We start from the raw sequence: 27,658 nt of genomic DNA, 5'->3' as shown, positions 1-27,658 counted from the left end.
TTATATTATTATATGCGAAAGTTTGAATTTGTTTCGATGCATTTCAAATATCCATAATAGTATGGGGTTGTGAGTGTTTATTTTATACTTCTCCTTAACGTTGTAATTTATAACCATTTTCCACGCTCCAGCTGTATTACGGTATGCGTTTATATAGGTGTTTATCCAATGGATCCAGTTAAACTAAATTAAATTTATAAGTACTACATGCTAAATTTGCAAACACCCGCGGCTGTTGATGTAACTTTGCATAAGTTTTGTCTAATAATCCATATCCAAATTTTGAATTGAATTTATGCATTTTTAATATGCGTAATAAATGCCTTAAAATTTATGTGGTTTCTCATAAGTTTATGCGTTTTTGAAAATTTATGGGCTTTTATAATTTTTAGATGTTCTACTGATGTGCTTTAATGCTTGTTGTACCATATAGATATTTTAATTTGTCTTGTTTTAGTAATGCAATATATGAAGTGTTGTTGTGTCGCATATGATTAGTTGTTGATGTTGGTGAAAATAGTGGAGAGTGCTGTTGTTGTTTTTATGAGTTCCCTTGTTTGTGTGAATGCGAATGTGAGTACAAGATTCAAATATTTTTTTTTTTACTTTGTTTCATGTGTGTGACCCTGTACTTTATACCGGTTGATTAGGTGAGCATAGAAGAAGAATGGTGTAGAGAATAAAAGTTGAAATGAAGTGCGCCAAATCGTTTGTAATAAGGAAGTCCCGCGTAATTGTAATTGCAAATTTCTTCTGATAAAATGTTTTTAATTTTTTTTTATAATTGAAATTAGTCTAAGAGTGCTTGCGGCATTTTAGTTAAAGGAACTTGCCATCGGCAGTGGTGGATCTGCTATTGAAGTGATATATAGTGATATATAGTGAAAACAAGTGCAAATAGTATGATTACAACTAATTAGTTGTTGTTGCATTATTTGGGAAAGCTAATATGAATGCCATAAAATCGAATGAAGTAAAATTAACGAGCAAATGTGCGTGAGGATAAGGAGTATGAATAGCACCAAAAAAAGTTAAGAAGATGAAGAATTAATAGTAACAACTCAATGAAACTGTATATAGTGAATGCATGCAATTTTTTTCACAAGTGATTCGATCACATTTTGCATTCCTTGTGTGTGTAAATGAGTGCATTATGCAATATACCATATTTTAACTATGACTGTGTTTCAATGCATGGCTTGTAAAACACATGTGACCAACATAAGCAAGTTTACAATATTTTGCATTTTTAAAATATGTTCTTTGTTAACGATGGCATAATTGAAGGATGCAAGTTCAGTTTATTACGCAATCAACTTTAAAAATATGTTAAAACGTAGCGTATGTATACTGCTCTACCATATACCAAGCAAATGGTGGCCTATGCGCTCCGACTTTAGTAAATTAGCACGAATTGTTCAATGATAGCGCAGGCAGAATTAAATATCCACTTACAAGGGAGTAGAGATAATTTTGCGCACGCAAAAACGTTATAAGTATATAAAATTAATGTGCAGATGAGGTTATATTGCCACTTAATTTTCGCTTATCCGAGAAATGTGCGCCAAAATGTTGCACCGCGGTAAATTTGCTCTACACCTTATAGCCGCCTAAGTATTAATTTCATGCAGCAATTAAATAATTTTAAGTACCTAAATCCATGCGTAATGCTTTTAATATTGTATTCATTACCAGGCCGTAAATAATAACGGTTAGTTGTGCTTTTTTTCACATGTTTATATAAAGCATTCTCCAAGCATTCCGTTAACTTTGCTTAATATGCCGTTGCATTCTATTAGCGCACTACGGTTATATATTCAATTTTAATGACTACTAAACTCTCCCAGGGTAATGCATGCCGTATCCAAATTATATTAAATTTGTGTATTAAGTTTGCTTACCACATTTTTGTAGATTGGCAACAAAAGTCGACAGTAACAGTGTAGTTATTTGCAATGCTTCTGAGAGAGTGAAGCGTGTGCGCAGTGTTCGAGTTTATTGTGAGCGTAGTTGATTATAGTGAAAATCGCTTGGGCGACTATAGCGCTAAGCAAGCAGAATAACTGGTACTTTTGGCGTGGCGTTTGGCGTACTAAAAATTAGTTTTTTCTGCTATCTAACAAGGAATATGTAAAAGAACAGCTGATTGTCAGAATGACAAGTTGATAACTTTTAGTTTTTTCTAACGCTGTGTGTAGTGGCGTATAGTAGTGTGTGTGCGTTATAGCTGAATGCAACGGTATTGCACGCATCAAGTGGGAGAATAATGTAATCCTTTTGGCGTTTTAAATGCTAAATATATAAATAGAATTACAAACTAAATATGGTGCTATAGCAGAACAAATGTAAAACGCTGGCGTCACTTACGCACAAACTTTACGTAATGTCTTCATTTAATTTGCGTACGCAACAATTGACGACGTATTAGTTTTTGTGTTCTGACTTTATGTGCTTTTTGTTGTGATGTTTGTTGATTTTGTTGTTGTGCGGGTATTGTTGTTGTTGTTTTTGTTGAGGATGACTGTTGTGCTTGCTGTTGCTGTTCAAACAAACTTGGCAAATTATTTGTATTATCACCTAAAAAATTTGTCACATATGCTGGTTGTTGTGTTGTTGTCGCAATGTGAATTGCTACATCGCTCACAACATGTTCGTGCTCTTGCTCGTGTGAATCAACATATGGCGTACGACTGTTTGGAGTAGCATTGTGACTCGAAATGCGTGTAAGTTTTTTGTGATTTCTATTTAAATTGATATTGTTGTTGTTGTTGCTGTTGCTGTTACCATGATTAATGTAAATGTTGCTATCGCTACTATTACCAACACTACCATCAACACCACTACTACCTCCCACACTACTACTTTTACTATTCGATAAATTTTGCGTACGTTTGAGGAAATGACTGCCAAACGTTTCCGCCGGCGCACGCTTCGCCGGTTCGTTCTCGGGCGTACCGCCAGCTGGCACTGCCTTGCTGACGGCGCCACTACCCACGACACTCGATGTCGACATTGTGGTGCTCGTGGTGGTGGCCGTCAGTGTGGCCGTGGTGTCCGTTGGCGCATTAAGCGCCTGCAATTTCTTTAAATAGGCGTCAAGAAAAGTCGCCGGCCGCTGCAGCGCTTTATTGTTACTGTTATTATTGCTATTACTGTTAGTTATACTGCCGCCATTGCCGCTGCTGCTGCGCGTCGGTGCTGACGGTGGCGGCGCTTGTTGTGCGCGTTGTGTATGTTGTTGTGCACTCACGCTTATTGTTGTTGCTGTATTGAACTTACGTTTCTGTTGTTTGTCATCGATTGCCTCATTGCTCGCCTCATCATCCGCGTCCACATTGTCCGCGTTGTCATCGATGTCATCCTCATTGTTGCGGTTGTTGTTGTCAAGCAACGCCGACTGTTGCTGTAATTTGGCGGCCGCACTCACCGTATTGCTATAATTTGAATTAGTTTTGTTGGTTGTAACGGAATGCTTAACTGTTGCTGTACGTTTGCTATTACTCAAAATACTACTACTACTATCGCCAGCGCTGACGCTGTCGCCAGTGTGCGCTTGCAGAAAACCTAAATAATATTGTAACTGTTTGCGTAATTCATGCGTGTAAATTTGGAAGAGGTTAGGTTGTGCGGTTGGTGGTGTTGTTGTGGTTGTGGTGGTTGGTTTGCGCTGTTGAATTTGTGTTACTTTTGCTAATGTAGTTGTGTGTTGGTGTGGTTGTGGTTGGATTTCTGATTGTAATTTGCTTTGTGTTAGCATAGCTTTCGCTTGGGCATTTTTTTCGTTCTCTAAGCTCACTATAGGCTGTATTTCGCCTTCATTATTGTCAATATTCTCAGCAACTTGCAACGCGCCAGTATCCTCAACAACTATTTGCTTGTCAAGCGTCTCTGAATGGGTCTCTAAATTCAAAGGTACGACCTTAACCCGTGCAACATCATTCTCATATTTTTCTTGCTGCTCCGCGCTACTATCACTACTACTACTAATACCTGAACTACTACCATTCGCGCTACTACCGCCACTACTACTGCTCGTACTGCTGCTCACGCTCGTTTGCACAACGACTGCGCCCTGTGGCAACTTTGTTTGTGGCATATGAGCGGATGCCACTTTGTCCGCCACTTCCGCGCTTGCGGCATTCTCTATGGTTGCCACATCGGCGGCATTTGTGGCGGCGCCGGACAGCGCGTTCACCTGCGCCGCTTGTCCCAATAGCTGTTGCCATTGTGGATTCTGTGCTAAAAACCTGGCTAAAAGTTCTAAAGTACCCTGTTGCACTTGCCGTTGCTGATTGTTGTTGCTTTTGTTGTGTGAGTGTCGTGAGTGTGTCTCCACGGTGATTGTGGTGCGTGAGTTCGTCTGTGTCGGTGTATGCGTATTGCTGGTGGTTATCGTTTTTGTTGTAATACGTTTGGGATCGGAAGTGTCGTCGACTTCACGTGAGGTCTGCTCCACCGTATTACCGAACCGTTGCTGCGTCGTGTGTGCAGTCTTATCCACGGCGGCCGGTTGATCCTGCTCTTCTTCACTACTTACATTCTCCCCTCCAACTCCTTCTTCTTCGCTACTAGTATCAGTATTTTCAGTGCTACTGTTGTTGTCACTGTATTGTTGTTGTTTTAGTGTTCAATTTTTTTCATTTTAGTTTTGTGTTAGCGGTGTTGTAATGTTATCGATTGTTTTGTTTGGTTGGTTGGTTTTGTTTTTGTTGATTTTGTGGTGTGACAGAGTTGTAATTTTTGTGTTGTTGTTAAGCAGTTGTTGGTTGCGATTGTTGTTGTGGTTTTGGGTATGTAAAAATTTGGTTGGATTATTTTGTCTTAATTTTCAAACTATTTACATTGGATATGTACATATATACAAAAATTTACAAATTCGAAAATAATATCAGTCGTGTTTAGTGTAGGTGTATATATAGGTAAAATGTGTAAATATAGTGTTTTTAAAACGTATATATGTACATTTTGCATAAAATATATTCTACGATAAAAATTTTCATCATTTATAGGCAGTAAATTTGTTTTTGTACAACAAAAAATTATGCATTTAAATTTTGCACCAAAAATTGTTTTTATTATTTAAAGCCAACGAGTTATTGCAAATAGGTATAACTGTAAAAGTCACCATAGTAGTAACAATGACCAATACCGTTATAAATTCAAATTGTTTAACCAAATTAAAAATAATAAACTACTAAACAATAAAAATTTACTACTAAAAAACTTGATATTCTGAAATATTTTTACTATTAAAAAAACTTTTTTTTAACTAGAAATATCTAAATAAGATTTGGCGAGTTGAAAAAGCGAGTACTTACTTGTAAGAACGGTAAGCTGGTATGACATTTGAAGTAACTGGCGTACACCGACCGTCCAGACAGGTCTAGTGTAGAGAAATAATGAAATTTTTATAAATGTGTTTTTGTTATTAAATTTGTTTATAAATTCTTTTTTGTAATTCACGTGCAAAATTTTATTACTAAAACATTCATCACTGCAGTTACTCACCAGCCCGCTGCCACATGTGGAACCCTCCGCGGCCGGTCGATATGCCACACAGTAGCCCGTCTGCGCATCGAAACAGAACAGTTGCGCACACACGCGCTCATCCTTGAAGCAAGCGTACGTGCCGCGATCGCGACGACACTGCGCGTCCAGCGAAAGCAGTGTACCGGGCAATGCGCGTCCCAGCGCGCTGTCCTCGTGGGGTGCATTGTGCAAGCAGGTTGCGGTGTCGCCGCTATAAATAATAAATTCACAAAAAAGTGTTAAAGAAAATTGCATTTTCGCTTCTGTTGGCGCTACTTACTTCAAGAAGTGATGGAAACTCTGTATGGTGCATGGAGACCACCGGAAACCGCGCTCGGTGTGTCGCAAATCAGACATTATATAGCCGTCCTCCCAGCGGCAGCGCTGCGCACCCGGACCGCCAAGGTAGCTGGGTGGTGGTGAGCCGTCGTGCACGGCGCCGAGCCTATGTGTGTATGGAATAGAACGTCAATAATGTCTGGGCAAAAGCGTATAGTTTACAGTTATAATTTGTATTCTTTTTTTTAACTTTTGCATTTGCAAAATACCATATTCAAGCATGTTATTTATTTCTTGCACTATTGGCCGACGAAGGAAATGCAAACGAGTTTGTCTGCATGTTAATGCGCATGTGTCAATGGTGACAGCGGAAATCGCTTTAATAGTTGGGCTAGGCAATCGACTAGAAACGTTGTCAAGTGTTTTTTCGTGTTTTCAGCGTGTTTGCGTTGTAGTTGCTTTTTCTTGAAGAAAAAATTCGCAATGTAAGTCTAAAACAGAATTATACTTTACGAAACACTCTGTACTGTGATATGTATACATTTTCAGCTTGTGAGTTATCGATAATAGCTGATTTAATAGTTTCTCATTAGATCAAATTAAGCAGTGCTTTCTTCATGAAGGACGCTTACAAGAGTGTAAAGAATAAGTATTGATCCTCTTTTTTGAATTATATTAAGTTTGTAAGTCAATTGATCCATGCACACGTGCTTTTCTTAGAAAAAGAAGCTGTTGATTTGTCGGAATCGCCGATATCGGACCATACTTTAGTAGCTGTCACACACACTATCCGAACAAAGTCAAGTTCTTGTATGGAAAACTTTTTTATTTCACAAGGTATTATCAAGAAATTTGGCCCAGATTATTATTGACGGCGGTGCTACAATTCCCGAAGTTCGGAACAATGTAGCATATAATTGCCATACGAACTTGCATTTTTCCCTTTTTATGCTGTAAGGAATGTACCCCTGAGTGGTATTATAGCTTCGGTGCAGTCGAAGTTAAAGTTTTTCTTGTTTTTATAACAAATTGAGTGTGTTTTTTCATAATTTCTTTAAGATATAAAAATAAAATATCTTTAATATATAAATAACATATAAAAAGTGACAAATTTTAGAAAATTCAATTATTATTATATTATCTACGAAACACACAGTTAAATAATAGAATTTTGTAGTTGACACGAACAAGACAATAATATATATTCAAGTATATTATAAATATCTTTTTTAATATTACGAATAATTTTTATTTTTTTTATAAATTTTTTTAAAACTATTAACCGTCCATGATACTTACAAGTGTCCAACTTCATGGGCAGCCACAATGATACCGCTGAAACCGCCAGTATCCTCAATGATGGCAACACTGTTGACTTTTTCCAAACGCTTGTTCACAACGCAAGCACCGCCAACATATGCAAAACCTTTTTGTATGCGTTTTTATAACAAATACAACACAATTTTTGCATTGCAAATACATTGATTGAAGGCAAAAAAACAAAAATATAAAAAAAAAATTTAGCATTTAGTACCAGAATATGTATGTTTGTGTGCGCATAGTTTTCTAAGCAAGCAGTAGGAAGTTGACAATTTACTCAAAAATTTAACCAAAACCATGACTTAAAAAGTAATAAAAAATTAGTTAAAAAATTACCAGTTTTTCATTAGAAATAACTTTGCGCTACGAAATATGTGTAAACCAGTAAGTGAAAAAATTGCTAAAATTGCTTAATGCCAGCAGCTAGCATTTATTGCAATTTTTCGCAAAAAAAACTAGTAACCCAATCTTAATTTCTGTGCTAACATGTGTGTGTGCTTATATGTGTGACAAGGTAGTTGATGTATTTGAGGCGTGACGCAATTATGACATAAAATATGAGTATGAACAGCGATCAGCAATCAATTAATACACTTTTTTCTAAAAGCAAATGCGTTGTAAAATAAGCTGTGATTTTTGTGATAAGATCAGTGCAAAATGTCGGACAAGTTTTTTTTTATTTGTACATATTCTTTAATAACATAACCTCACCTTGCAGCTTTTCCAAAGCAGCAGTTTAAAAAAAGTTTAGTAATAAGATACGGGTTAGTCTTTTTTTAATATAATTATTTTGTAAAATTTAAATATATAAGTAACCAACACCAAAAACAATTCTACGAATTTACTTCGTATTTAACGAACTAGTTGCGAATTTTAGGAATGAACTTCGATTTATGGAACTGTCTTCGAAAGTCCTTATATTACAAATTTCTTATTTTACCCATCTTAGTACAAATACGCATTTATGTGACTTATATTATATTTTCATTCACTTCTCTTTCTCTTTAATCTATTTGTCTTAAAAAGTAAAAAAATACAGTTTATCAATTTCACTGATCGCTTATATCAAACCTTACCGCTGTAAACTGTAAACGTATTTTCCGCCAGTGCAATGACAGTCATTATTAAAACGCTGCAATTTTTTTGCAACAAAGTCCCGTTCATATTTTCTTATTGTTTTATTTTTATATTTCAAGTTGGTCCTTTAAGACAATTTCCTTGATTCGCTAGTGCATTCCTGCTGTTTTGAGCTTTTGTCCATAGTAAAAGTAGTATTTATACTACCACTTTTAAATACTGATAGTTTGAAAAACTTCTTCTTATAAAAGTCTTGTAAAAACTGGTCCTGACAATAGATCGAATTAAAAATTTTTGGAAGCTAATTTCCTACCTGGTGATTTAATCCAATCAACTTACGTTGATCGATATCCCCTGCTAATCAAAACGATTTAGATTAAAGTTTTTGATTCCAAATCAAAACAAAAATACTTTGCGACTAAAAATCTAAAGGTTTGAATGACAGATACTAATAATTACTTAAATTTCCATGTATCGTAAATACATTTTTTTTTGTCTGGAGAAAAGTATATAAACATAATATTAAAAAAAAAAATAATAATAACTGTAGATATAATAAAACATTAAAAGCATAAAGTTATACTTATAAGATAGCAGAATTAAAAAAGAAAATAAGTGGATATCAGCTGCGCGAATCGTTGGCATGAAGCGCTGCAAGCGTGTAAAATGCGCTTAATCACTTTCGACATATTTACACGTTTAGTAAATAGAAATATAATTTTGTTTTATTTTACAAAACAAAGTTTTCAAAGAATATCACGTGCTCTGTTTTAAGGCGAGAGTAAAGAATAGTTGAAGAAGAAACGTGCCTGAGATTCGATTCAACGAGAAATATTACACACAGATTGAATGATTTGATGTGACGAATGTTTAAATGAAATTTGTGTTTATATTTTATTTTATATCGTAAAGTCTTCTGCTTCTAACTGCGCTTCAAACTCTCTTTTTCTCTATGTACATTTCGTTTTTTGTGCCAAATTGACATTTACCTGCTGTACCACGATTACATTCGCCATGAGCTGTTGCACGTCTGCACATATCAAGTCTGTGTTGCGGAACGAGTTGTTTTTAAAGTTAATGAAAAAATAAATTATTAAATACAATATTACAATTACTGATTTTAAATTACGAAATAAAAAAACGGTTTATATTAAAGAGAAGATTTGATAGATTTAGCAAGTTTTGTTGATTAAATAATTCAGTCAGTAAAGAGGAGAAGTAGAATGTTCTTAAGATAATTGAAGAACTTTCTTCAATATAGTTTCAATGTATTTTAATATAATTGCGTAGGGTTTACACGATAAAACTAATTAATCCCTTGCAATGTTGTATTTTTGTTTATATATATTTTCAAACAATTGCTTGTAAATTGCATAACTAACATTTACGATATATGATTACGATATATCTAATTTATTATTACACTGTAGTTTTTCAACATAAAATGCTTAAATTTTAATGTACTTCGCCTAAAATTCTTAAAGACGCTATTCATAATTTTCGATATATGCTTCATCAAGCATCAAAATGTCAAGTACAAGTATTTATTTAATTTATAAATTAACCGTTTCCTATTGCATTTTGATTTAAAATTATTAAAATAACTGCAAAACCTAGAAATACTTAAAATACGATATTTCAAATTTACGATATAAACTTCCGTACTATAACTTTTATTTTGAAAAAAAGGACGTAGAATTTTTCTGATTTATGCATAGCCCTTTAAAATTGCATTTTTGGTTTACGATATTTCCACACGATGAAAAACATAGGCATTTAAACCCAACTTCAATTGTAATAAATATCTTACTGCTTTCCAAAAGCATATTTTTCTAACGATGTTAGTTATGAAAATATGCAAAAACGATATTTTTACTTAATAAAATCGTTATATATTATTTTAAAACCCAACTCCATTTACTCTATTAAGTAGTTTAATATTTAAATTAGCAAATCCTCTGTGAAATCCTCCAACTTACATTTACGATATTAGATTATAGCTTGTTCTAAAGGCACTTAAAACCGTTATAATTCAGCATTTACTAAATAGAAGCAATTATCACTGTCAAACAAACGAATATAAGCCAATCAAACATTAAAACAATAAAATCGTTAGCGTAAGATATGTGTTCAATCTACGATATTTGTAAAATCTGTGTAATTTTGAATGTGCTGAAATAAAAACTTGAATGTGTGTGTATGTGTGCACTTAAGTGGTGTTGTGGCATGTGTATTCACACACTTTGACATTTCGTTGTGGTGTTTACTGTTATTTTCTGTTTTTTGAATGTATAGTATGTACTATGTGCTGTAAATGTTTGCTGCTAATAGTTAACACGATATACATATGTGCGCTCTCGTCAATTGCTATTCTTACGATAAACCCCATAAAAAAGCTTCAAATGTATAATTCAGGTTAATTTCCAAACAAATTAAGATTTCGAACCACTTAAGAAACTAGTTGTAAAAAATGGAAGATTTCAGATTTTTACCCGCAGTGCCTTTGGTGCATCGACCGCCTTTACGCCTTCGACACATATCATACCTGTATTATGTATACATTTGAGTATATGCATATTGAATTTTTACGATAAACGAAATAAAGTGTAGAAAAATAGTTAAACAGCAGGAAAAATAGCAAAAGATGTTTGTAAGAGTTAAGAAACAGACATTTTTTTTTAATGAAAAAAAGAATTTAGAGTATTTGAAATAATTATAGTAAAAATGTGTAGAAAAATCTCTACAGTATTAAAACGACAGCTGTCGGCAAGTGCGCCAATTAAATGTTCACACCTGCCTTCTCAGCTGCGCTGCTTTGACTTTTGAAGTTTAATTTTTTTTTATACTTTTGATTTTATCTTTGTTTTAATATTTTTATTGTAAATTTTTTTACGTGCTTTACTCACTTGGTTATCGCCACAGCAATATCGTAGACGGGCAAACGGCGCTCACGGAATAAATATTTACCCATATCGGTTAAGGCAGCCGCTGAATCGATGGCATCTCGTCCGACACGATTCCTTTCCAGGTATGGTGTTGCATCTCTTCCCTGTTGTCATCAGCACACATATTTTTGTATAAGTGTGCGCAAAAGTTGTGGTAAAGTCACATTTTGGCGCAATGAAAATGAAAAAAGAGAAACAAAGAAAAATACGAAATTAAAATTATTGTGTAATGAAAAAAGCAAAAAAAAAAAAACAAAATTAAATAAAGTAATGAAATAAATAACAATGTAACGAATGAATGGCAATAATATGACCGGTGATTACGTGTTTCAGGTGCCAAATTGGCTGAGTGGTATTTAAGTAGGAAGTCAGAAGTTGTCAACGAAATTAGGTGACATTTTTTTCGACAATAAAGAAAATAAAAAGTGAAAAAAACAAGTGAAGAAATGTTATATAAATTTTCTTCCAAAATTGCAAGTTAGGGCGCTGGCAGTTTAGTACATTAATCGATAGCAATAAACGTTAATAAATTACTTTACAAATATCAGTATTTAAATATTATAACACCAATCATTTATAAGTAAATCATGTTTACTTGAATTTCCTATTTAGTTGGCATAAGTAATATACTGAGGTATTTCTAAGCACTTTTACAACGCCCATGGATCATTGCTGTCAATTTAGAATTAGCATACGATTTCTGCAACACCACAAGTGTCAATCAAAATTTAAAATTACTTTAAATAAATTACTAACCATGATATAAATCATATATAATAATAAAGGCAGCTGCGTTTACAGTGTCAGTTGAAGTTTTACACACTAACAACAGTCTCTACTTGTAGCTCAAGTATGTAGTGGATTCAATATAGTGATTTAGCGGACAACTTTAATGAAAGTATGTAGATTGAGAATGATAAAACCTTTCGTGCGGGCGTGTGGTTAAAAGCAATATAAGAAAAATACTAGAAATCGTCTGACTTCATATGCTTTTTTCACAAGAGCACTGGTTCTTTAAGCAAAGTTAAAGAAAATAGTAGTTAAACTCATTTCTTGAAATTGATTAGATACTTTTCTTCATAACAATGAAAAATCCTCAGACTAGTATATGTAGGTAAATCAATATAATTATCGACTTACACAGCACATGCGGTTCATATGAACATTGAAAATCATTCTATTGTTATTTGAAGGAATCGCAGAATATTCTTCACCTAACTTATAACTGCCATTTGAATGATAAAACCTTTTATTGTGTGAAAAATTTCTCTTCTCGCTCATTATCAATAAATCGACCAGTCATCCATTAAAAGTTCACCCCTCATTCAACGCAAAAAATATACTCTTAGATCCGAAATGTGCACAACGACCGATGAGACAGTCCTAATATCGTTCCCACGACAGTCGGCTTTACATAAATGTAACGGTCGCCGATTTTTATCCGGCCAAGTATGGTCAACTTTGTAATATTTCAGAAAATTATTTGGCCAATGCTTTCTACAACAACTATGTGTGTTGGAATGTTTATTTAACGAGCTTCATGCCGAAATCGATATACATAGATTAAGTATTACAAGAAGATAGATATAAACAGTGAACCAGAAATTCTTCGATAAAAAACAAATATTCTGAAGTTAGCCAAGACTACTCTGGGTACTCTTATATGGTTAAAAAGAAGAACTAAGAAGATATTAAAAAAACAATAAATGTAGTGAATTTTCTTCGTCACTTAAACTAATTGTACTTTGTTGATGGTTATAAAATTTAATGTGTTCATAGCTTAAAGTGTAGAAGAACTGGAGAATTAGGTGCAGTTTGGTTTGATTGCAATGCAAAGTGTAAAAGTGAAATTCGAATAGGCAAAATGTAAATGTAAATGATTATATGTACTTATATAAAGCTGCACCTGTTATGGCTACCTTTTGCCCTTTCAAAATTGCAACTATACTACGAAAATTTTTAACGAAAAGTTATTTATGTATGTGAGAAATAACTACGACCAAAACCAGTAATCAAAAGTGAAGAAGTCTCAAACGAAAAACCATTTGCCACAACCATCAGCTGTACGTAATTGATTGAAATAAAAACAAATAACAACAAGCAATAGCAACAACATTTGTTATGCTTTGACAAGCCAAAACTCTGCTATTGCCAGCAGTTATACTAAAGTGAAGTTAGTTGAAAAAGTAACATCTTCGATTGAAACGAACGACGATTTTTGCGCTGTAAACATATACACACACACAAATATAATAACGAAACGTTCATTGCAATATACTAACCTTTAAAATCCAATATTAGTGGTATTATGCAATCAAAATGTTACCACCTCTAACGGCGTGCCGAGGTAGGTCGAAACGAAATGTGGTTGGCATTCGCATGGGCTATGCTAAGTATGTTGTTACTGTTGACGCTGTCATTAAGCGCATACATGTCAGCGACGTAGCAGACGGCATAACGAAAAAGTGGTCGGCAAAGGAAAAAAAGCAATGGGTGCTGATATTTGAAAGGCAAATGATAAAGCAGAGCTTTGTTTAGGGTGGCAAGCGGTAGCCGAAGATGCATGATCTACACGCAAACGCATGTAACGGCCTTACAGCTGGCTGACAAGGCAATTGAAATTTACTACAAGTGCAGATTATTTGCATAAGCTATGCAAACACAAAGCGGAAACCAATTTCCGTTGCAGCGCTGCAGATGCACAGCAGCCAATGAAGTCAACAGATACACCTACAAAAAAAACGAAGAAAAAATGGCTGCGGCAGCTGTGGACAACAGTTGAGAAGGTACGCGTTAGTGGCAAAGCTGGGCGGAAGCGTGATTCCCATTACCGTTTGCGCGCTTTTGCCAGCGAATTGGCAGTGCTGTCATTGATGCTGATGCTTCTGCTTGCAATGCAACCATGTGTGTCAGTTAGACAGTTCATAGTCAGTTAGACATCTCAGCAACATTCGACAATACACAGCGCCAAACAAAGTCAAAGTCGTTCAGAGAGGCTGTTGTGCTTCGCATGCATTCAAGATAGGTATTTGAACTAGTTTCAATCCACTTGATATTAAAATTTGAATGCAATTGCATTGCCGCTGAAGGTGAGCGCAAAATGTTGAAGCGTGTAAGTGTTGCAAGCGCGCTTGCGATGAAGCTACACTGGCATGCTGCAGTTCTAGTGCCTAAAAATTATTGTTTATATTATATATTTATATATTTGTTGCCACTTAACGGTTGGTAAATGTTACAAAAGCATAAAGCGCTTGCCAGAAATCGTGAATTGAGTGCAATTCAGTCAATGTATAGCAAAAACGTGTAGTTAACAATAATATATTGTAAAAATATGAAAAGTTCAACAAAATTCAAGCTTTGTTTGTCACAGTCGCACAAAGCCAGTCGTATGCTGCGCTGCATTTTGATTACAACACCGCGACTCAACGGCGTTCTGCTTCGGCTGTCAAACGAGCAGCGTTTACTTCTGCTGCTTTTTATATATTGTACATGCACGTATTTTTCTATATTTATGCATTTTATTCAACACATCTGCGTGCTGGCGTTTATAATGCTTATTCTGCGATTCTGCCGAAAATTAATGAAATTTCGTATGTGTCCTTGATACGATTTTTATGACCAAAATTTGATGATAATTCAATATCAATCGAGTGCATAATATTAACGAATTGTTTTTGGTATTGATTTGTAATTCGCTTATTTGCGCATAAAAGCATTCATTATTATCGCTTAAAAATAATGTGAGTGAAAATTTGCATGCAACACGTAAAAGTTGCCGCCGGCGCAAAGAAGGGCAATGCACTTAGATAATTACAATTATATATTGAAAAAATCATACGCAAGGTGAATCCATGTTTATTTATGTACAATTGACTCAACACCTTGCGGCGACATGAACCTTACTAATAAAGCGATAAATAGAAAACTTATCGAAAGCTAGTTACATCACTAACAAATTAATATTTCTTTAATTTATTTTGTTTTATTTACTTTTCGTTTTGAATTTGTTAACTTTTGTATAAAACAGTGGCCTTGAAATTGTTAAATAATAAAATATATACAGACTGACTGCCACAGCATATTTTACTTACCTCTAAAAATCAATTTATCATCACTGTCGCCAACAAAAGTTTTTTAACACTTAATAGTTCCCAAAACAAATATAAATTCGCTAATACATTAGTGTGCAAAAATTCTTGAAAGCGATAATTAATTTGGCAAAATGAAGAAATATGCGTTGAATTTTTAAATTAGGGAAGTTTTGTTGTCACTAATGCTATATTCTAATTTGAGACTGAAGATAACTGGTCTACGTGATCTTAATTACAATAATTTTAAGAGAGTGTTGGTAAAGCGGAGCGAATTGCCACTTTATTACAAGTTGAACATGGTTTTATTGTATTTTTATTTTTTAAAGATATATATAAATACATATACAAAACTAAAATATAAAATCTATATATATTTATAAATATATACTAATGCAATTTAATCGAAAAATAATGCATTTATTTTTACTTTATCTTATATATTTATATCTGGAGGACTAAATCTTTATGCTTAAAATATAAGTAATAAATCGAAAAAAATCGACAAGCTCCCTTTGCGTGGTACGTGACGTTTAAAAGCATTCTTTTAATATTTTTCTCTCATATTTTTTCAGCATAGAGATTATCGGTTTCTACTTCTATATGGCAGAATAAAAGTAACAAAACGAAAAATACGACGTAGAAATTCTAATTTATCACACATATAAATGAGTGCTCTACTCAACTCATTATGCTGAGTAGTCTACTTGGCAAATCGTTGCCTACACTTTCAAATGTCGACCTTGTGAGTAACGTATGAGGTTATCCCACTGACATTAAAACTGTTAGAAAATTCCATGATATACTTGGTACTCAAATAAGTTAGTCCTAGAATTAAATCCATTAAATTAGCTTTGATTTCACATCTAAACTCCACATTAATTGCGAAACATTTAAATTTATTTAAATTAATTTTTTTTTACTGGTCAGATTAATTTTTGCTACCAAACTTAATATTTGGAAGTTCACAACGGAGGATTTGGTAAATGAGCTTCAAGTGAGCTTTTTTCAACCATTTTAGTCTAATAAAAAATAACTTTTTCAGCATAAACTCTCGACTGTTTAGTGCGGAATCACGATAGAGAGCGATCACGACAGTTAGCGGTTACGTCAGGAGCAGCATAAGGATTCATTTTAGGCCCAGACTTGTGGAACATCAGCTACTACATTATACTAAACTTCGAAATGCCAGACAAAACGTACCGAGACACAGAAGAAGCACGAAGAAAGCTAAACCAGGTCAGAAAGCTAAACCAGGGACGCAAGCATGGCTTGACTCACATAACCTCCAGCTCGCTATGGAAAAAACAGAGCTACTACTGCGAACAAATAAGTTCATACCTCTTGAAATAAGTATGCAATCGACTACGGATATTCTAAGGACACAAAAAACGTTGAACTACCTAGGTGTAAGACTGGACCTCAGAGAAACTTTCTGGCCAGAGTGCACGGTACCGCAGCTCTCAGGGTTGCATCAGCTTACCGAACAGTGTCAGGTGACACAATATTAGATAAAAGAGTTAATGCCTCAATTGACCTTATTGCATACGAAAGAAAAAAAAGTTGTGGGAGCTAGAGAAAACGTCTGAATATAACAAAAGCGCAAGAGAACAAACATACTATATCTGCATGGCAACGAAGATGGGGGAATATAAGTCGCGGCAGATAGACGGGCAGACGGATAAGTCGTACACTCAGAGAAGTCGACTTCTGCATATCACAACTGCTATCCGGTCACGGATACTTCAAAAAGTACCTTCCCAGAATAAGCAAAGTCGAAGAGCCGTCATGCCTATACAACGATGCGACAGAAGACGTGGCTGAACACACATTCTTTAAATGTGTGCGATGGCAAAAGGAACGCACCGCCGTAGAAGACCCTGTCCGCTCAATGAACGTGGACAACATAATCAGTGCCATTGAAGAAAGCGAAGGTAACTGGGGGATTATCCAGAAATTTGCAGCAATTTTGCTACGCAGCAAAAAGACACAGATGAACAGGCTGTACGACCGCGCTAATGATACGGAAAGCATTTTCCTCCTCGCACCAGCAAAACCAAAAAAAAAAAAACCCTTGACTGTTCAACAAACGTTTAAGATCAATAACCTAATAACTGTTTAGAATGAAGGTGAAAGCTCAACTATCGTAAATGAGTATTTTTTTTATCAATATTCGTACTAAGTCAATTACCAGAGGAAGTAGAATGTAGTAAAACACAGGGCTGCATTGGCTTTTTAAAAACACGCAGTTGTATTGCATTTTTGACTCAGCTTCGAATTGTTTTTCTCTTAAATTAATTATATATTTATGTAGATGTAAAAATATGCTGAAATGAAATGTTTTTCGAGATAACCCATTTAAGAGCCGCAAACATGCGGTTAAGCGCCACTTTGGACCAAGTTTAATACTTGAAGTGGAAGATTAAATTGTAAATTTGAAGCCCTTAATTTCTCCCTGCTGCTATATACAAATATCCAAATTATTGCAATATATGTACCAAAAATGTATATTCCAACTATTGGAATGCCATTAAAGACAGCGTGAAAGCAATGCATAAAATATGTCAAGCCTTAAATGTATTTATCAATTGCCAGGTGTTGCATAAATAAATTATTGCTCTATTGCACTCTGCCACGGATAGTTAGAAAATTGAAAATAACAAATATTAGTGGACTGTGAACTAAAGATCCTGGAGATAACCATAATACGCTATATACGCCACTATATAGATACATATGTATGTACATACATAGATAGACAGTAAGCAAATATGTTTATGAGCGCTGAATTTGGTGGTGACATGCTCAGCGGCAAACGAAATATATTTTCTACTTTAAGCCAGATATGCCAAGACGGGGTTATATATGCTATATAAGTATGTATTTGTGCACGTGGAAATGACGGTAGCGCGCCAACGTTGGAAAGGCGGTTGTTAAAAATTCAATTTTGCAAACAACGATAAAAGAAAAAGTCATTTAAAAACAGAGCAACAATCAAAAGCTTGACCCCACCAACAACAATCCGTAGAAAAAATGGCGTGCAATTGTGAAATATGGCAGGCAGTCAGTGCTGTGGTAAAGTAATGGTACGAGCACATTGTTGTCAGCCACGCGTGTGGGCGTACTTTTGACCATTATGCAACCACAATGCACGCGGCAGAGGAAAAAGTGCAAGTACCACAAAAAAAATTATAAAAAAAAATGTAAGGAAGTTCTAAGTTCGAGTGTAATCGAACATTTTTTATTTTCGCAACTTGCAAGGATCAAATGCCCGAGAAATTACTTCGGGTGTTGGCAAAATTTTATATTAAAGCAAGTGTTGATCCGATTTAACCCATTTTTGACACAAAGATGATGATACAATTATCGAGAGTTTCATGTATTTATTTTATTATATGAATTTCAATTATATATCTTATACATTGACCGATATTTTTGGTAAAAAGTCAACTATAGCCACAGGGGTCCACATATTCAGTACTTATGGGCTTGAACAGTTTTGCTTCGTTTTAGAAAATTTTTGCTCACAAGGTGGCATACTTTAAACGCATTATTCACGCAAAGCTTTACTCCGATACAATCATTGTTGCTTGATTTGCATAGTGGAAAGTGACAGAATCAGATGGAATTTAAAATGGTGTTATATGGAAATAGGCGTGGTTGTTCGCACTATAAGATAGAAATAATAGAAGAATGTTATGTACCGAATTTGGTTGAAATCGGTTAAGCAGATCCCAAGATATGTGTCTTCAACCAAAAGTGCGCGGTGCCACGCCCACTGTCTAATTTTAAACGCGGTTCCTATAAATTCATCTCATACCATCCCAGAGATAAAAATTAAGCTGCAGATGCCCTCGCTAATGTTATCCTGTATACCAAATAGCAGTCTTGTATCTTATTGTGGTGGTGAACAAAACTATTATACTCTATAGCAACAAGGTGCCAGAGTATAAAAATAAATTATAAATTGATAAATGCATAATATAACAACTCCATATGGTAGTTGTAGGTGGTATACAGATCGCCGAAACACTGGCCAGTCGTTGCAGCTCGCTGTGTAACGTTTTTTGTGGCATGAACAGTGAAGCCGCCATCATAAAAATGGTGATAAGATATTGCAAATATAGACAAATATTTTGCGAAAAAAGTTTATTTGTTAAGCATTAAGACAACAAATAAAGCAACGAAATATTTATAACGGTATTACTAAATTGGTGTGTTGCAATAGCAGCGAAATAAATTCAGAGCTATCAGCGCGTGGGCCTACAAGTTGTCTAACTTAAGTAAATAAATGTGGCGCAAACATGCATATAAATATACACACTAATATATACTCGTATACATACGTACATACAAACATATATGCATATATACAAACATATGTGAAAATTCAACCAGCTAGCTTTTCCAAAACGCTACGCCAGCCGCTTGCAACTACGATTTTCCCTGAGTATTTGCCACCAACCAAACGCAGCGCGCACACGCACGCCAATTGACAGTCGTTAAGATTTATTGCCGGCTATAAGCAAATTTGCGCAAATCTCTAATTCGTAGGAAAATAAATTAAGTATATGAACTTTTGAATGACTTACTAAGTAAAGCACTGTAAGCGCAGAAAATTAATATAAACAGCAGTCAATAAATCATTGGTGGCTTCACAGCTGACTGCAGACACACATATACGCATGCGCAGAGTGTGTTGCCAGTGAAATAGCAACAACAAAATTGCGCTGCTGCGACCATTACTCGCAACAGTATCGGCGGCTCCTTGCGGAAATCTAGCGCGTTTAGTCTGCAAATGACCAAACCCAAACTGCGGCAAACAAAAAGCAGCAACAACAATTTGGCCAAAAAAATGAGTAAATCACACGTTTTTGTGACGGTTGTCAAAGGCGTGAATTTTGTCTGTCATTCGACTTGCGAAAGTAAACCGGTAACGCCGTCACTGTTATAGTGTTTTGACGCTGAATAGAGTGGCAAGTGTGTGTATGTTTGTGTGAAAATTGTGAAAAAATTATATCCGCGCTGGGCGGTGTGGCATGCAGTGAAATATATCTGCAAACACATTTATTTTAATTCAAAGTTAATGCCTCGGTGTGACGCTGCGCCATCGCCCGCGCTCCGTACTCCGCGCTCGGCGTCATGCGGTATATACGGATATATGTTGGTGCGTTGTTGCTGCTCTCTGTTTGCAGTATGTGTGTGATACATAGTTTGTATTAATTTGTACGAGCATGTCCGGTGTGTGTGTGTGTGGCTTAGGCGTGTAGCTTTAAAAAAATTGACACAATACTTTTGACAAATATACTCGTACCGAAAATTATGTAAAATGCCAATTAAGCAATTTGAAGTAATATGCAGTCGCGTTTAAGTGCATAGCTGGCGTATGCAGTGTTGGAAACTGGCTATATTTGACAAATGCATAATAAGAAGAAAAAACTAAGAAGTCCGCTTACTTATTAAATTGTTATCCATGAAAATGTAATTGACAAGCACAGAATTGAAATCAGGAAATTCAGGAAACGAGTATATTAATTGATAGTCAACTTCAAGGCGACCTATATTTTTTAGTTACTTGTGGCAACACTATTTAATTTTCGTTTTGACGGGTGTAATTCATATTATTAATTTGTTATTGCATGAGTTTAATTGTTGTGGTAAGCCACAAGATGAATGAAATTTAAAGAAAATCTTAGTTTTTTGGCGATAGGGTAAAACTTAAAATATTTATTATTACTAAAAAATTAAATAATTGCTCGTCTCATATTTTAACTTAAAGACTTTCCAGGATTGTTTTAAGCAAAATGTTCGGTTATACACAGGTATTATAACGAAAATTTAGTTGGTTCTCAATAGTTCAGAAAACTTATACTTGTATGTATATCAGCTATGCATCCATTAAGAATTTTGTTGAGATTGCCTCAGGCTGGTTTTTATCATAGCTATTCTGAGTAATTTTGAAACACCACTTGCTAACCATCCGATGAAAAAACTGAAAACAAACTTTCTAAATTATATGTATAGGCAAAGCCTACTTTATATATAAGTTATTTTTCGTGCTGGGTATCGTTATTTTCAATCAATAAATCAGCGGTAGTTATAAGGCATTTCTAAACTATTGATGGATGTTCTCTGTAACTCGAGCGTCTACACACATCTTTATAATGATACCAGTTCGATATCCTCGAACATAATAGAAACCAAAGTTCTGATATTTGAGACCATGGTTCAATAAAACTGGTTCGGAAGAAAATGAAAACCTTAACAGAATGAAAAATGCCATAAGACGGTTTGGCAAAAATCTGAAAGGCCTGCGGCCAGAATGCTTAGCAACTGAAATAAAAAACTCAGTTTCAGTAATTAAAAATTGTGAACTGACCTGTTTGAGGTTCGAAAAAAAATTAACAAATTAATGACAACAATTTTAGCGCAATCACGCATGTTCTTAATTGCCTATGCGTGAATTAATTAAGAAACGCTAGCAGCGCATAGTAATAAAACAGCTGCTAACTACAGGGTGTCAGCAACTAAAAGAAAAAAAAATGAAAAAGTGATTATTTAAAAACTAAATCATTTAGGAATTTTTTTTGCAAACGCGATTGAAACGATTTCCTAGACATGTTTTTGCAAAAACTGCGAGTTGATATAAATGTGTTCAGCGAATTGTAAAACTTCTGCGCGTCTAGACACCCAGAAACTGCATAACTAGCACATTATTTTTTCTATTATACATTAATTATATTTTTTACAACTTTTTTACTGTCTGGCGACATTAGTCAGAATTTTCAGTATTTTCGCTATTCATATTTCAATGGTCAACCAAAAATGTGCCCCATCATCACTACCAACTAACAAACACTTTGGACAAGTTACTTGCGCATAGCGACAGCTGGCGGTTGTAGCTTTTGCGTAAATTGTGCAATTGCGCATCTTCTAGCAAGATTTATCGGCCGTTACCAGTTTTTTTTTTACAAGTTTGTGTGTGTGTGTGCGTTCAACAAAGGCGAATGTTAACAACATTGCGTCTTAAGTAGGTGGCCCAGTCAAGCGAGCGTGACCAAGTTGCAAGCGAGAGTGATGCGCCGCCGGTGCTGTTTGCGATGACCTTCAGTTAATGTTGCTGTTGGTTTATGCGTTTTTTTGTAAATAAATTTTACCATCACTTGTTTAATTGTGTCTTCTTTTGGTCGCTGAAGCTATAGAAATCAAAGAGGCATTGCAAATTAGCCATATTTAGTAATGTCGCGTATTACGCAATCTGCAGTTGACAAATCGACATTTAGATTGAGCGTCCCCAATGTATTGAGCAATCACCGAAAGTTGATTGGCTTAACGATCTTAAAGAGTTTTTTTTTAATTTATTGATATGCTTGCTTGAATTCGATATATTCTTTGGGGTCATTAATGTAGAAATCGAGAATTGCAGAAGTAGAGGAGTTTGCGAACTTCAAGTGCACATCAACTGGTTTTTGACAAATTTATAGTCAAATGTGATTGTGAGGGAACAACTGTTCTGTTTCTTTAATTTTTTGTAGAAGAGTTTAGTTCATCTTCCTTAAAAATCTTTGAAGTGTTTTAATTTAATCATTATCTACGCCTATCAAACACTTTTAGTAACTGAACAAGTGGAACACTAAAAAAATGATTGAAATCAAAGGTTAATACGATTTTCGTACTCTGAACAAGTAGAATATTTATTATAGAGTGATTTTTTAAAAGTTTTATAATGCTAAACAGCACTAATGACGTTGCTGAAAGTTATTAGCAAATCATGTTTTAAATACTGCACAAATTGAAAAGTTAAACCCTGTAGTTTAACTGACATTTCATATACGGAACTTATAAAACGTTAACTTTAATAGCAATAAGTAATCTTTTTTTCAAGCATTTGCAGACATGCATGTTAAGCAGACAATAGCTTTCTGAGCATAAAAAATCTTAATTGGCCAAACATAGATCCTTTCTCTTTTCATTCAAACCTAACTTAAGTAATTTTGTTAGCAATTTATAACTAATTGAGCTAATTTTGAGCAAATCGAATGTAATGTCTACAAAATATTAAAATTTCTGCAAAGTTTTTGATGTAAATTTAAAATAAAGTCTACTCTACAATTAATACCAACAATTTAAAGAAAGGAATTAATAAATTATCTGAAATTACTAAAAGCAGCTGCAACACAGGCACTGAATAATTACATGCGTAATTAATTTTGGTTAGAACAAAGATTTTAAATTTACAGTAGAGTAAAGTAATACTCAGCGCAGCGTGTTACGCATGCGCAAAACTTTTAAGAACAGACAAGCCATTATACAACAATTGCAATTAATTAAAAATACTTTTTTAAATGCTCTTACATATATAAAAAGATATATGTGACCAAGCCATCAAATAAAATTGGAAGCAAAAAAAAAAATGTTGCTTGGCACATTTAGTTGGACTTTTAAACGGGTTATCGACATTAACGCGCCGCTGTGTATTGCAATCAAGCGTCAAACCATTTGTTCAATGTCCAACGCATAAATGCGTACAAACAATCATTTTATCAAATGCTAATAAATCAAAATAAAAAATTACAAGCAGAAATAAAAAATGTGCGAAGTAGATAAGTAAAGTTGATATACAAATAAGTTGTAAGGCAAACAGTAGTTCGAAAATTGTTTGAAAGGTAAGCACAAGCCCATACAGCTGCCACATGTTGCATTAGCCGATTAGGTGTAAAGGCGCATACTACTCGCACTTTTATTTAAAGCTTACATTTGTATTTCGCTTTGGAACATGAGATAGCAGCGTTACTAGTCATTTGATTGCGTAAAATTTGACAGTTGACAACATGTAATTGACAACGGGGTGTTTAGAACTACAATTAGTAAGTTTAGTTTCTACAATTTTTTAACTTTATTCAATCGTTATATCCAGATGAACACATGGATTATTTTTGTTTGCTTAATTAAATGATTAATTATTATGTTTAGCAAGTAAATAGTTTCGATAAAGTTTTAATAGATTTCCCTAATGCTTTAACTCTTATAAATATTTATAAGTTGGCAACGCTGTCAATTACGTAAGCCAACAAAGCGATTAGGTACGTAAACTGGCACTTTAAGTGCCTGCAAATCAGCTTATAATAACTCAGTTACAAAATAAAACAGTGAAAAAGGTAAATAAATACGTATAAACGAAAATATTTAGCATATAACGGTTATTAGCTCTACATATTATAATAATAGTATTTTGTTCAAAATAATTGTGTTTAAATATTTCACTTAAAACATATTGTGTAAACAGCGGCTTATAATCGCGTTTTGTTTATCGATTGGTAATGTCAACGAAAAATAACAAAGCAAAACATGCGTAAATTTTATAAAAAAAATTTAAAGCTAGTAAATTAAATATTTTTTATATCTTTTTTTTTATTAAACTATATTCTTACTTATCACTTGCCGTTATTTTTGTGTGCTTTTTTTTTGCTTCTGTGCTGCATATATGCTTGTATATTTCGACTTTTGTTGCGCGCTAGTTGGTTTTTCGTAATTTTTTTTTTTGATTGCGAAGTGGCACATAAGTTGTTAACTCATAATTCGTAATTTGAATGGACGGATATAAATAAGTATTTGAAAGAAAAAATTTAAATGCCGTGAAATTTATGATTTTTCTATTAAACTATTACTACATTGATTTGTTTATATAATGTAATACAATCGATAAATTGTGTTTATTAACAATGGCAAGCTTAATTGTACTTCTGTAGTAGTAGAGTCAGAACGAATTGTAAAAAACGAACAAGTGGATTGTTTGTTGGTAGCTGATACAAATCAACAGTTTTCAGCTGGAAGTCGGAGTGAGGGAAATATGATTTTCAATTTAAAATTATCTAAATAAGGAAATTTTATATCGAAACCTTCTAAATAACTTTGTGAAGGTTAAAAATAACAAGGCAACATGAAAGCTGATATCGTTACTGAGTATACGGTGTTCCAACTTTCAACTTTATAAATACTTTATAGTTAAAAATATTCTAAAATTTAAAAGATGGTAAGTTAGCTGTCGAATTAGAAAGTAAAGTAGTAGAACTCAAGAAAAATGCCGGTTTTAAATTCACTATATGTTTCTTATATTCGAACTAGCTAAGCTTTGCTTTTACCTACATAAAATACTAAAAAAGACGAATGCCACAGGGTTTTAGTTCACCGAAATTAATATAACGTATGTTTATACCATATCGATAGGGTAAAGAGTTGACCATATTTTTAATTTTTCACATTTGTGAACACAATTGCGCTTAATTAACTCATTTGAAAGATAAATAGTATTATTATAATTATCAGAAACCTGTTAAATACGTGACTATATTTTATAATATTATATATATTATTATTTTTTTGTAGACCGTACTCACCCTCGATATAATGATGCCAGCAATACTAATGCGTATCTTTGGGCCTTTTAGTAAACGATAGCGCAAATCAACGCCGTTCCAGAATGAAACGAAGTAACGCTTTACCTGGTGAAATAAAAGAAAAGAAATAAAAAGAACAAAAGTTAACAACAAAGTGATAAACGCTGCACCTAGATAAACAGAAAAATAGCTGTATAAAAATTATAAAAAATAATGCACAATTATTCTGACAAATAATAAGTGTTCTGCAAAATAATTATTTTGACTGAGAATCTGCCGTTAAGAAAAAGAAGAAACCACATATTCCTCTTTTGCTGTCTGCCGCGTAAATCCATAAAGAGTTGGAATGCGTGCGCGGCTTGTTGCAGTTGACTGACAAGCTGCCGACAGCTGCTAGCTAGATTTGATTTATGAAAACGCGATAATGAAAGATTCGTCTGTGGGAGTTAATGTGGTAAAATGTATGGCGTAAAACTCAAAACGTGTGAGCCGATGAAATGCCGCCGAAGCGTAAAGCAATAAATTGAGTGGTATGTGCCGAAGCAGCTGATTAAGTGATTATGTTCTTGGAATTTGATGTTATCAAAAATAATGCTGTAAGCTGAAGTGCCAAGGGGTAAGTATGTTTTGTGATTCTAAGAGTGACGCAATAAATGAAAAATGTGGAAGAGAATGCAGTATAGCAGACCTAGTAATACCAAATCGGTTTGATTACGCTTATTTCGTATAAAATATAAATAAAATAAATAAATTAGATCTCTTCGTTTTCAATTGACACATTTTTGTGACTGTCATGTATTTATTTATTTCCATATTAAAGCGTACCCACTAATAGTTATCGATATTCGATATACATTTACAAGTGAAACACTAATGCTGCTTTTATACTCCACAAAAGAATATACTGCGCGTATATACTTGTATGTACATACTTATTCAAATATAATTTTGATAGAAATTTCAAAGGCTAAACTAAATGTATGAAGTTTAATACATATACAGCAATATTTCGTAGGATGTTTGAATAAATATTATATATACTATCAATTACTAATTTGATACTTACTTGCAAATTGTCACCACCATGCAACCGATAACCATCATAATCGATGATGACCAACACTTCAGGATAGATAATATAAGGCAGTTGACGTCTGTTACGTGTAAATCTGGCTTCCGCTGACTCCAATTCACCATCCACATCCTCTAACGCTGCTTCATCGTCATCTTCGGCACGCGCTGCGCGACGTTGGCGATGCTGTTGTAATCGTTCAAGTTTCTCGCTGGTAGCCAAATCATCGGGTTCCATAAAAGCTGCAAAGGAAGTGAAACAGTTAATTAGGAAATCATAAAAAATTATGGATTTGTAGCATAAGGATTAATTGAGTGTCACGTGCCGTTTTTATGTAACTTCAAAGTGTGTCGTAACTAAATATTTATAATTCATTTAATAACGTAGTATACATAAGAATTGATTTAGTTCACTGCCCTAAAATTTGATGACTTAATTATGTTCCGAAAATTTCCGCGTTTTCGGTAGTTGAACTTTTAATGTACTATAACAGTTAAGAAGTAATTTAAAAAATTAATTTTTAAATACGAACAAAATTCATTTCAGTTGAGTACTTTAGTGCGCTGCAGTTCTTTTGAGTAGTGCAGCTTGTAGTTATTGGTGATTATGATATCCATAAAAATTTTAGCTGTTCATTAACACACATATTTATAAATGGAAAAATTGTCTTCCAAAAAACACTTAAATTTTTTTAAAATATTTTTTTCTTCGTTACCCTTTTACTTTAAATTTGACAGTCATAAAAAACCAATTTATTTGCTATAGCTTGCTGACTGAAGGTTGCTACAACTGCGGGTTGTAATCTAGGAAATCGTTGACTTTTCGGTTTTATCGCGTGGGCAGCAATGAGAAAGAAATAAAAAATTTGAAAAGTCTTATTGTAAAAGGCAAACAAATTAATTTTTTGCATTATTCTTTCACTTTCCTTAGTTTTTGTCGCGTTTGCTTATT

At 34.1% G+C, this 27,658-nt stretch overlaps 1 protein-coding gene and 1 long non-coding RNA gene across 11 annotated transcripts in view; one reads left to right on the top strand and one right to left on the bottom strand.

Annotated features, from left to right (window-relative positions):
- The window catches only part of sona (sol narae), a 139,689-nt gene that overhangs the window by 1,861 nt on the left and 110,170 nt on the right, over positions 1–27,658 (bottom strand). For 2 of the 7 annotated variants that reach the window (XM_036375758.2, XM_014236016.3), the window contains exons 7-15: positions 26,702–26,949; positions 25,636–25,740; positions 11,112–11,254; positions 9,195–9,250; positions 7,108–7,234; positions 5,810–5,974; positions 5,509–5,740; positions 5,319–5,383; positions 1,902–4,604 (exon numbers count right to left, since the gene is read on the bottom strand). In XM_036375758.2, the coding sequence (XP_036231651.2) occupies positions 2,390–4,604; positions 5,319–5,383; positions 5,509–5,740; positions 5,810–5,974; positions 7,108–7,234; positions 9,195–9,250; positions 11,112–11,254; positions 25,636–25,740; positions 26,702–26,949 (3,356 nt within the window). In that variant the 3' untranslated portion in view covers positions 1,902–2,389. Of the gene's footprint in view, positions 1–1,901; positions 4,605–5,318; positions 5,384–5,508; positions 5,741–5,809; positions 5,975–7,107; positions 7,235–9,194; positions 9,251–10,697; positions 10,751–11,111; positions 11,255–25,635; positions 25,741–26,701; positions 26,950–27,658 lie in introns of all 7 variants that reach the window. The other 5 variants (XM_036375765.2, XM_070109246.1, XM_036375764.2 and 2 more) reach the window with 5 other exon arrangements.
- Positions 102–27,607, top strand: LOC118683244 (uncharacterized). 4 transcript variants are annotated; one of them, XR_011396284.1, is made up of 3 exons: positions 102–1,030; positions 25,625–26,251; positions 26,764–27,607. It is a non-coding gene; the product is annotated as an uncharacterized lncRNA (long non-coding RNA). The 4 variants fall into 4 exon arrangements; XR_004979178.2 differs by lacking the exon at positions 102–1,030 and adding an exon at positions 24,744–25,271; XR_011396286.1 differs by lacking the exon at positions 102–1,030 and adding an exon at positions 25,361–25,442.

This window comes from Bactrocera oleae, chromosome 4 (assembly GCF_042242935.1).
Source record: "Bactrocera oleae isolate idBacOlea1 chromosome 4, idBacOlea1, whole genome shotgun sequence".
Lineage (NCBI taxonomy): Eukaryota > Metazoa > Arthropoda > Insecta > Diptera > Tephritidae > Bactrocera > Bactrocera oleae.
This window is presented reverse-complemented; position numbering and strand designations above follow the sequence as displayed.